This window comes from Clytia hemisphaerica, unplaced genomic scaffold, assembly GCF_902728285.1.
Source record: "Clytia hemisphaerica strain Z4C2 unplaced genomic scaffold, Clytia hemisphaerica genome assembly, whole genome shotgun sequence".
Lineage (NCBI taxonomy): Eukaryota > Metazoa > Cnidaria > Hydrozoa > Leptothecata > Clytiidae > Clytia > Clytia hemisphaerica.
The window spans coordinates 1257012-1269040 of record NW_027104297.1 but is presented as its reverse complement, the minus strand read 5'-3'; the positions used below and the strand labels follow the sequence as shown (position 1 = coordinate 1269040).

The 12029-nt window shown below is 35.6% G+C and overlaps 1 protein-coding gene across 1 annotated transcript in view; it reads right to left on the bottom strand.

The window, feature by feature from the left end:
• Nucleotides 1-10172, bottom strand: part of LOC136817327 (TBC1 domain family member 23-like) — a 48631-nt gene extending 38459 nt beyond the window's left edge. Inside the window, exon 1 of the mRNA XM_067073672.1 lies at nt 10091-10172. Coding sequence (XP_066929773.1) covers nt 10091-10125 — 35 coding nt within the window. The 5' untranslated portion in view covers nt 10126-10172. The remainder of the gene's footprint in view (nt 1-10090) is intronic.
• Nucleotides 10173-12029: the final 1857 nt, after the last annotated feature.

Genomic DNA, 12029 nt, shown 5'->3' with positions numbered 1-12029 from the left:
AGGAGTTTAAGTCTATACTGCCTAGCTGCCTGCTAATTTGAGGCTTGTGCCAGCATTCAAACAAAGACAACCCAAGACATAAACATCTGGCTGTTTCTTTTGGCTTTCAAAACAGCCAATGCAATCACAAAGAAACATGATGAAGTAATATTTGGCATGGATAGAATTAACTTCTCTACCAGACAATCTCAGTTGAACGGAATCGACAAACGAATCAGTCAAACCAAGTAGAAAGCAATCGATTGATTGAAGTTCGATTGTGGAACGTGATTGAATCTTAATTAAATATTACCGCAATTTCTACATTGGATTTAGAACATTTCAATTTCGATCGAAAGCAAAAGTGGTAAAGGAAAATAAGTGAAAAATTAGCTTTTTTAAGAAGAACTCGTTGCAGTGTCAATCTTTTTCAAAATGAAAATTTGGAAAAGCAGGGTTAATTTTGCATTCAGCTTTTTATCTATTGTAAAATGAACATCTTAAGTTGTTGGATGGCAGGTTTGTAATTAATAATTACATACACCAACCCCGAACTTCCAATCAATGTTTTTCGTGGAAAGTTTGAGTTTGGATTGCTCACCTAACATAACACGACACGGCTAAGGACTCTCCCGGCGCCCCAGAAACGTCCGGAGCAAGAAGTGCCATTCACAACCATCAGTGAAATACTCGTTCATCTATTTAAGATTGAAGACAAAAATTTGCGAAGAAAAATAAACCTTGAGCACAAAAAATACTTTTTTTTAAACACTTTTTTCCACCGAAAAACAAATAACTTTTATAGACTTACCTACCCCAAACATTGAAGAAGCCTCTACTAATTAAAGTAAATGAGATAAGATAAGATAAACCTTAAAATCAACCAGAACGTTCTTTTGCTTGCCGCCATCTTGTTTTAGAATGAGAATTATTTTCGTGTCAGTTCACATGGAATTTTTTTCATCCAATCAGATCACGCTATTTCACTTTCGCTTTCTGTAGTCCAATAAGACTGCGGGATTTGAGTCATGTGACATCTCTATTGAAAAACCAGCGCAAAATAAAATAGAAATACAGGGGGTCACACTACTGGCTACAGGAACTGAAAGCAAACAATTAAGGCCAATATTTTTGTTTTTTCTGAAGGACAAAAGGTATAGGAAGCTTAACTGAAGGAGGGATAAGGCTGGGACTATCTATTTAAAAGATATGGACAAAAAAAGGCACTTTTTTGGGTGATAATTAAGATTTTACTTAGAAACTTTAATTCTCTTACCACCGTCCCACCCCCCTTGATATGAGCGAGGGAACCATGTTGGCCACACCTAACTGAAAATTTCAGATCAAAACAAACAAGGAATTAATTCCTGTAACTCGATGAAAATTGGAAAAAGCTGGTTTTTGACTGTTTCTGATCCTAAAGTGCTATTTTTTGGTAAAAGCTATGCAATTTACTTACCCATTCATTGTCAATATATTTTTTATTTGAAAGTAATTGCTTCATGGAATAAAAAGATATAGTCAAAATTTTGCCAAAATCAATTTTCGCATTTCACCATTTTACCCTACGCAAACGCACGTGTCGACCAGTGATGCTTTCGTTTCGAAGCCTTTCAAATATAATGTGACACAGGGGGGGGGGTCAGTACTAAAATCCAAGACACATATATGAGTACTAAAAGGTTTTTTGACGATTTTTGACATACCCCCACCTAATTTTTGAAAAAGGAATTTTAGTACACATGTACTAAATTTATTTTTGACATTTTACCATAGTGACCACCTAAATTAGGCTTATTTCGGAATTTGGTTCAGAGAATGGCGGTCTCTGGACTTTCAACAAAATGCCAACTATGGTTATTTTAAGCTGTCAATGAACCTGATCTATCTCTCTCTATTTTAGATAAAGACTCAGAAACAGTCAAGACACTTTTTCTCTGCTCTACTTTAGTTATTGCAAAGATTGATTGGTTATTTTTCACCTCTAATTTACATTTTGCTATTTCTTTTCTATCCAGTTATCCATGGTTCTTTACAAAAACAAAGCATTCAACTTCGAAAACATTTTTTATTCCATAGTATATAAAAGCAGAATATTAAAAATACACCCCTGTTTCACAGCCCCGGTGGAACCTTTTTCCTCAGTGGGGATAAAAATTCCTATTGAAATGCTAATGGGAAAGAAATTCTTTTGTTCCAAAGTTAAAAAAAAACAGTGGGGTGGTTTTGGAGCGGTGCAATTTTTTAAGATGGAATTTCGAGTGGGGATGAAATCAGAGTCAATTTCCCAGTATGGTTGAAATTCAAGGGTATTTTCCCACCGGGGACGAAATTTTTGCTTAATTTGTGACACAGTGACCACGTCACTAAAAGTCATGATGTCTGAAATTTTAGTACCGACCTCCCCCCCCCTGTGTGACAAATTCAATTTCATTAATGGCTGAACCATCATCCTCAAAGACTGTAAGGGGTCACTCACATATCAATTCTTCCCACGACTAACATCAAATTGACGAGAAAGGGTGGGGGGTTAGAGTCTGTCACGCAAAGAAATTTCACCAGACAGTCTAAACTTAAACTCCTATTTCAGGATTAGAAACTAGGCTAGTCTTACCTCTTTTATCTTTCCCTTTACTACAATACAATGCTGACAAGTTGACACAACACATTGACAAGTAATCCCTGACTGAGAGAATTTTATATCGAAATCTGCAATAAAAACGAAAGTGGTCTCTTCTACTGATTGCTTCCTGGCGCTCCTTTGCAGCTGTTTATAAAATTTCCACCAATGAGGTTGCTGCATTTCATATGGCCCTTCTTCTTGCACGATGGGCGGCTGTAAAATCCCACCCTTCATATATTTTTTTCAATCTGTGATTCTAAGGCTTAGGTTTTTTCTTATTACTGGTCTTATTACTGGTTTTTTCAATTTACTGAAGAAAGCGGGAATTTGATGCGAGAGTTAGATTGTCAAAAAAGTGCCGTAAAAAATCATTGAATAAAAGAAGAACTTTAAATCTTTAATATTTTCATTTTGAAGAATTGGTGCAAAAAAGTGAAACATGGAAAAGTTTTATTTTTTATTGGTTTAATTAAAATAGGGGATTTGGAAACTTTTTATGTTTGGTTTTTTGCACAATTCCCTGTAACTATGGGCAAGCACCCGGCTGCTAAGATGTTAGCTTGAAATCAAAAATGAAACCACTGAAAACGAAAGTAAAATCGGCCCATACTCAAAATCGTGTAGTCTTGGGGGTGAAGTCCATATTCAAATTGCTCAGGGAAAGTATTTTGGATAGCGTGCTAAAGGAAAAAGCAAAGAAGTGAACGCTACGATAAGCGGTCTTTGATTTTTCCTTGGAATTTTTAGTGGAATTTCATTTGGGTCATCAATGCCACATCTAACTCTCAACATTCCGATATCAGTACAGTCAAGTATCAATATTTGAGGTATTTCGAAAATCGCTATTTTTGATGAATTTTTGCCGTAATTGCTTTCGTTTTTAAGATAAGGTCTTAGCAACATAGAATTTAAAAAAGATTCACACTATCATATTCTGCATTACAAAATACACCTGTTCTATGTTGGGTTTTTTTCTCGGTGTTTTGTAGGCTTAATCATCGTCATGCAAAGTAAATAAAACCCCCTGGAAATCTTTAGGTTTTGATAAGCAAAATACTTACATACTATTGTTTACTTTTCAGGTATTCATCCAATCAGAATTCACGCTGTCAGAAACTTTCAACCGTGGCGCGGGAAATGATCCAATCAGAATCCCGAAGTTAAAAACTTACAGCCAATCAGTATTTGTTAACGAGCGGTATTCATCCAATCAGAATCGCGTAACACGAAAGCGAAAGTGAAAGTAAAGGCGGAAATGTATTTCTTTTTTCAACGTGATTTGCATATATTAGAACAGAAAGAAACGCCAATTTGTCAAAGATTTGTTTAAAACCACCTTATTTTTTGTTGAGTATAGCATAAATTTATCGAAAAAATACGCATTTCAACATTAATTTTAAAATCTCTTTTATTGTTAAGTATCCCCGGGACTCAACGCCGAAAGGAAAATAAGCGGGTGGAACCGCCCTCGTAGCACAAGTGTTACGTGTAAGTCAAATCGCGTATTACGAACAACCTCTAAATTGCCGATTACAGGAGAAAAAAATCAAAATTCAAAATGGCGGCCAAGCCCACGCTGATAACTATCAAAAATCTTCGTTTTTCAATCAGCTATTGCAGCTCAATAAATCAGTGAAATAATTTGAAATAAAAAGTAAAAAAACCTTGAACCTTTCATGAATCCAAATAAATACTAGTATTTATCTAAAGTGAAGATTACATTTCAAGATAAAACGATTTCCAAACCAACCTAAAGTCAGTGTCTGCCAACTAAAAATTTCTCTGCGGGGTCACTGGCAAGGAGTTACGACTTCAGATTCCAATTCTTGTATAGGCTGCAACTACACTGCCAAATGATCTGTATTACAAATACTTCCAAATGGGTCCATAAGTTAAGAAAAAGAAATTATCATCTAGCAAGGGGGGTTTTGTTTTTAAAAACAAACTTCAAAATAAAATTGTTAATGAACTTGTTACTTAAAATATCACTTACTTACATAATTTATTTATGATATAACACCCCTTTCTTAAATAAATGGCCTCTTAAAGTCTTTTATGTTTGCTGCAAGAAGGAAGAAAAATTTAATTTGACCCCCGGTTTTTCTCTCTTTTTCTAGCTATTTCCCGCGTGTTAGTGTAGACACAACTTTAATCGGAGGAAATGAAGCGTTTTCATTGGTCTAAAATCACGGATGGTCACGTGACCAGAATTTTTATCCAGGGAAATGCCGTGGCAGCAATGTTTTGCTTTAGTGAGATTGACCATTTTGTTGTTTTGATTTGAGCGGGCAAAATTTCTGTACAAACCAAAATATGGCTTTGTTGGAATACCGGTTGAAACACTTATAATATAATGTAGCTAAGGAATTTTAAAACACGGCATTTAAAGTGAAACAAGATGGCGGAGAAGTAGTGATTGGAGGTTTTTGTAATCAGACAGCATGACAAAGGTTTGTTATATTTTAGCATAACAAAGACAAACTCAGGAGGTAAGGTAAATTGCGTTTTGACTGCTTTTAACCATTTTTCTAACAAAGAATATCTTTAAACTTGACTTCACTAACCAGTTGGGTGTTTAAGATAAAAACTGCAATTATTGCTCTTTTCGGAAATTATTGCTGAAAACGGCAATTTTTTCAACAACAAAATGCTGAATCAGCGAAATGTGTTTTCCTTATAAGGGCAAAGATGTCAGAGGTGTTTGAAAATTGTAAAATTGCATCGAGAAAAAGATTTTTCGGATTTTTAAAAGTGATTTTTCGATTTTTTGTTGCTCAATAACATGAAAAGTTATAAAATAATTAGATAAAAATATCCTGCATCGATGCCAAAACACAGCCAAAAAGAGATAACAAAACCCCGTCGTTTACATACTGTATGACTCGATTTTGCTATCTACATTTCCAACAAAAACAAGTTGAAAACAAAACTAAATGAGGCACAGTGGGCCTACTTATCACGAGGGTGTCAAATACCATCATGTGTTCAATAATAAAATCAACTTTTTTTTCCAAAAACGGCAATAATTGCCGAAAACGGCAATTTTCATTTATTTACTTCTTTTATTTTTCTGCTGATTCAGCATTCCATCGTTGAAAAAATTGCCGTTTTTGGCAATAATTACCAAAAAGAGCAATAATTGCAGTTTTTATCTTAAACACCCAACTACACGTGGCAACTTTGAATATGGACGTCGCCCCTTGATATACAAGTTTTAGTCTATACTGCCAGAAATAATTATTTTTGAGACGTTTATTCCATGACATGTTACTTTCCATATTTCCTTCCTCTTTTTATATACCACTGACCACCTTCGATTATTATCGATCATTATTGTTGATTACTTTTCGATCACAATCGAACGTTCGATAGGCGGCAAGCTAAAATATGTTCCGTTCGCGTCGCCCGACCGACTCACCTTCAGAACATTAATTCCGAGTCAGACAAGTCGGAAAAATGTCGGAAAAAGTTTTTGATAGCTAAGCACTTCTTTGAATTGAGTTTTTGTTTACTTAAAGTATGTGTACAACTTTTTTCCGATTTTTTGTCAAAAAAAATTTTTTCAGTCAAAGTGGAAGAAAAGTTACTGGATTCCATTTTGGTAAAATCGCGATCTTAAAATCTTTTTTTGATCCAGAGTTATAACCATTTAAATTTCAAAACAAAGTTCGTCTTATGATGGATTATTTACTCAAATAATTGTCTCTTTCGGAAACAACAAAGACAAAAGAGAGAATTCAGCTGATGTTTATTCTCACCTCTATTGAATAGTTATATTTTTGACACATTTCACTGATTACTCAAATAAGCAGCAATTATCTCGTTGAAAATTTGAAAAATGACCCTACAAGATTTGATTATATCTTTTTATTCCATGAAGAGATTACTTTCAAATAAAAAATGTATTAACAATGAATGGGTAAGCTTTCTAGAAATCCAAACATAAATTGCATAGTTTTTACCAAAAAATAGCACTTTAGGATCAGAAACAGTCAAAAACCAGCTTTTTCCAATTTTCTTCGATTTACAGGAATTAATTCCTTGTTTGTTTTGATCTGAAATTTTCAGTAGGGATGGCCATCATGGTTCCCTTGCTCATATCAGGGGGGCCCGAGACGGGGGTAAGAGAATTAAAGTTTCTAAGTAAAATCTTAATTATCACCCAAAAAAGTGCTTTTTTTATGTCCATATCTTTTAAATAGATTGTCCCAGCCTTATCCCTCTTTCAGTAAAGCTTCCTATAACTTTTGTCCTTCAGAAAAACCAAAAATATTGGCCTTAATTGCTTGCTTTCAGTTCCTGTAGCCAGTAGTGTGACCCCCTGTATTTCTATTTGTGACCCCCTGTATTTCGCGCGGGTTTTTTAATAGAGATGTCACATGACTCAAATCCCGCAGTCTTATTGGACTAGAGAAAGCGAAAGTGAAATCGCGCGATCTGATTGGATGAAAAAAGACCGCGGGAGCTGGAAACGATTGGAATTCTCTAGAATTCTCATTCAAAAACAAAATGGCGGCGAGAAAAGCACGTCTTTTGCTTTGGACGAAAGGTTGTAAATTCTGGTTGATTTTTTAAGGTTTTATCTTATCTTATCTCATTTACTTTGATTAGTAGAGGCTTCTTCAATGTTTGGCAGTTAGTCACACTAGCGTCCCGCCAAAATGCGTATCAAAGATTAATGCTGCAAAGCGCTATATCGTTTAATTGACTCTCAAGCAAAAAAATGCGCCGCAAAACTTCTAAAGGGATTCATGAAAAAATAACCCGGCGCTTTTTATTTTTGTTTTTCGGTGGAAAAAAGTGTTTAAAAAAGCATTTTTTGTGCTGAAGGTTTATTTTTCTTCGCAAATTTTTTTCTTCAATCTTAAATAGACGAACCACGTGCGTTTGGTTTGGGAACGCGAAACACAAACGCAAACCACCCATGTCTAAACTTTTCAATATATCTCCAGAACTAACAGATTTTTTGAAATTCTGTAAAAAGGTCTAAGTTCCTGAATAGTTTTACTATGTTCTATGAAAAAATCATAAGCATCAGTCAAATACTCGTTCATGCTATTAAGATTGAAGACAAAATTTGCGAAGAAAAATAAACCTTGAGCACAAAAAATGCTTTTTTAACACTTTTTCCACCGAAAAAAAATACTTTACAGACTTCCCCCAAACATTGAAGAAGCTCTAAATTAAAGTAAATGAAATAAGATAAGATAAAACCTTAAAATCAACCAGGAATTACAACCTTCCGTCCAAAGCAAAAGACGTGCTTTTCTCGCCGCCATTTTGTTTTCAAATGAGAATTCTAGAGAATTCCATTCGTTTCCAGCTCCCGCGGTCTTTTTTCATCCAATCAGATCGCGCGATTTCATTTTGCTTTCTCTAGTCCAGACTGCGGGATTTGAGTCATGTGACATCTCATTAAAAACCTGCGCGAAATCAGGGGGTCACAAATAAATACAGGGGTCACACTACTGGCTACAGGAACTGAAAGCAAGCAATTAAGGCCAATATTTTTGGTTTTTCTGAAGGACAAAAGGTATAGGAAGCTTTACTGAAAGAGGCTGGGACAATCTATTTAAAAGATATGGACATACAAAAGGCACTTTTTTGGGTGATAATTAAGATTTTACTTAGAAACTTTAATTCTCTTACCCCCGTCTCGGGCCCCCTGATATGAGCAAGGGAACCATAATGGCCACCCCTACTGAAAATTTCAGATCAAAACAAACAAGGAATTAATTCCTGTAAATCGAAGAAAATTGGAAAAAGTTGGTTTTTGACTGTTTCTGATCCTAAAGTCCTATTTTTTGGTAAAAGCTATGCAATTTATGTTTGGATTTCTAGAACACGTGTGTTTGCGTAGGGTAAAATGGCGAAATGCGAAAATCGAATTTGGCAAAAAAATTTTGAAAAATGACCCCACAAGATTTGACTATATCTTTTTATTCCATGAAGAGATTACTTTCAAATAAAAAATGTATTAACAATGAATGGGTAAGCTTTCTTGAAATCCAAACATAAATTGTATAGCTTTTACCAAAAAATAGCACTTTAGGATCAGAAACAGTCAAAAACCAGTTTTTTCCAATTTTCTTCGAGTTACAGGAATTAATTCCTTGTTTGTTTTGATCTGAAATTTTCAGTAGGGGTGGCCATCATGGTTCCCTTGCTCATATCAGGGGGGGCCGAGACGGGGGTAAGAGAATTAAAGTTTCTAATAATTCTAATTATCACCCAAAAAAGTGCCTTCTGTATGTCCATATCTTTTAAATAGATTGTCCCAGCCTTATCCCTCTTTCAGTAAAGCTTCCTATACCTTTTGTCCTTCAGAAAAACCAAAAATATTGGCCTTAATTGCTTGCTTTCAGTTCCTGTAGCCAGTAGTGTGACCCCCTGTATTTCTATTTGTGACCCCCTGTATTTCACGCGGGTTTTTTAATAGATAAGTCACATGACTCAAATCCCGCAGTCTTATTGGACTAGAGAAAGCGAAAGTGAAATCGCGCGATCTGATTGGATGAAAAAAGACCGCGGGAGCTGGAAACGAATGGAATTCTCTAGAATTCTCATTTTAAATTCAAGATGGCGGCGAGAAAAGCCACGTCTTTTGCTTTGGACGAAAGGTTGTAAATTCTGGTTGATTTTAAGGTTTTATCTTATTTATATCATTTACTTTAATTAGTAGAGGCTTCTTCAATGTTTGGGGAAGGTAAGTCTGTAAAAGTTATTTGTTTTTCGGTGGAAAAAAGTGTTTAAAAAAGCATTTTTTGTGCTCAAGGTTTATTTTTCTTCGCAAATTTTTGTCTTCGATCTTAAATAGATGAACGAGTATTTGACTGATGCTTATGATTTTTCCATAGAACATAGTAAAACTATTCAGGAACTTAGACCTTTCTACAGAATTTCAAAAAATCTGTTAGTTCTGGAGATATATTGAAAAGTTTACACTTCGTTCGTGTTTCGCGTTCCCAAACCAAACGCACGTGAGAAAGCTTACCCATTCATTGTTAATACATTTTTTATTTGAAAGTAATCTCTTCGTGGAATAAAAAGATATAGTCAAATCTTGTAGGGTCATTTTTCAAATTTTTTTTGCCAAATTCGATTTTCGCATTTCGCCATTTTACCCTACGCAAACGCACGTGGAACGAGTATTTGACTGATGCTTATGATTTTTTCATAGAACTAAAACTATTCAGGAACTTAGACCTTTTTACAGAATTTCAAAAAATCTGTTAGTTCTGGAGATATATTGAAAAGTTTAGACATGGGTAGTTTGCCAAACCAAACCAAACCAAACCGCAAACGCACGTGAAAAAATCCAAATAAAATTTTTCTATGAATTTGGAGGAGCTCTGTCAAAGTTAATATCCAATAACTTTAAGAATAAAACAAACCACTCAAACTCAAAACTAGGTGTTCAGAGTTAATATCAATAGAAATTCGCAAATTGTTATCAAAAGATTGTAATCAAATGATAAAATTCCTTACCAAGTCAGGTCGTCGATCTCTATTCCTTCCGCCATCTTGCCAAATTATCAATGTTATGATTTTGCTCCAGCCTGCTAAAATCAGTAAAATTTAAGAAAGCGGATACAGCCTAGCCGCTATAACCTAAATTTTAACTTCATTTATTGTTCAAAATATTTATTGGCTTCATCAAATTTTCCAAGATCTTCTCGATATAAAATGTGAAAATTTGAGTTTGATGCTAGTCTAGCCTGGAAGACACTGCAGTGCAAAATTTGTGGGAGGCGCAGCAAAAGAAGAAGGAAAAGTAGAAAAAAGAAAAGAAGAATGAAAGGATCACGCATGCAGACGAGACAGGTCACCCTATAACATTCAAGGATAGTTTAAATTTAAATTTTCATAAGGCAAGACCAATTTGATTAGTTGTTTTACAGGCCCGACTGATCCTGAAATGGGCTCTTCCAGTTATAAAGTCTGTTGTAGGGGGTGGTGGATGACCTTGGCTTGCTGCTGGAGGGCTGACAGTCTGTTGATGACCTGGGCCCGAACATGCGACGCGTGGGCTGCGAAACCATATCCTTCAATAGGCCTGAACTAATGTTTGGGGGGGGGTACCTTGAGATCAGGTAACTTGCATCAGTCAGTTACATCAAAATGCCTCGAAAATGTCAATATGAAAATTGCGTAATTAGAGAACGTATGTCTCGCTCAACTAACTTCTAAAGGGATTCATGAAAAAATAACCCGGCGCTTTTTAATGAAATTATCATTTTCAAAAACTTTGAGAAATTGCCTAAAATTTGAGCCATAGATGGAAAAATTTGAGCCAAGACAACTTAGACAGGAGACCCGTCGTGTGTTTTTTTATAATTTGATGTACACAAGACGGGTTCGAGCTGTGAGTCCAATATTGGACTCACATCTTTTACAGTGGGAAATTCGAATTTAGCGCTGTCCTCACTTACAGTTAGGAACATTTGGCGAGTTCCTGTACGCGGCCGCAATCAAAAAAATCATAACCACGCTCATAAAAAAATTGTGTTTGTGTCTTTTTTTACCGTTTTTTGCCTAGATGATATAGCAAACATAGTAAGTATAAGCAGACTGTGCCTTTAATTGGCTGTAAAAAAAATATGCGTCGGTAGAAATTTCTTCAACTTTCAACAATGATAGAACACACCTATTTAAAAAAAATTAACCAGCGCATTTTTCATCTTTCTACTTCTTCATCTTCCATGAAGCTCTCAAAGTTAAATAGAATTTAAGCACATAAGATATTCTTATAATTGTGAAATGTCATTCGCGCTTTCGCTACGGTGGAGTGCATGACGTAACTCGCGCGGCAACAAACTCGCTTTCTGTTGGCTGGTCATATTGGGCGTTTTGGCGTTACCACCCTCAAAGCAGTGGGCGCCTTCGTCATTCCGCAACTCTGTCCACCATTTTAAATGAGTTAACAATAGATCAAAAAGGGCGCCCTCATCAAGAAAGATCATTTGCTTTGATCTCTGGCGTCGGGAAGCAGTAATGTTTTCGATTGTTTTCGATGGAAAATGGTAAGAAACTGAAGTTTACAAGTGTCATTCAGTTTTTGCTGGCTGATAGAATGGCAGGATCCTGGATGGTTTCCCTAACTGACTTACTAAAATAAAAACCAAATTTCGAAAGTTGCGCTTTCTCTAAGAAAGTGTGACCAGTAAAAGAATAACAAAATTTGATTGGCTATGTTTTCAGCCGTTATTAGGATCTGAGAAATTCAAACTCTCAGCCCGTACCATGCTATACATTTCGCCATCAGTTTATCAAAGAAGAAATCATAGCATGGATTCCCAGGCTAAAGCCAACTTTGAAAACTAATTTGAAGATTAACTTCCCAAGAAAAAGATCTATGGGGGAGGCAGAACCCACCTAGATCCGCGCACTGCCGGATAGGCTATCTCCCGGAAATTTTGCTGGACCT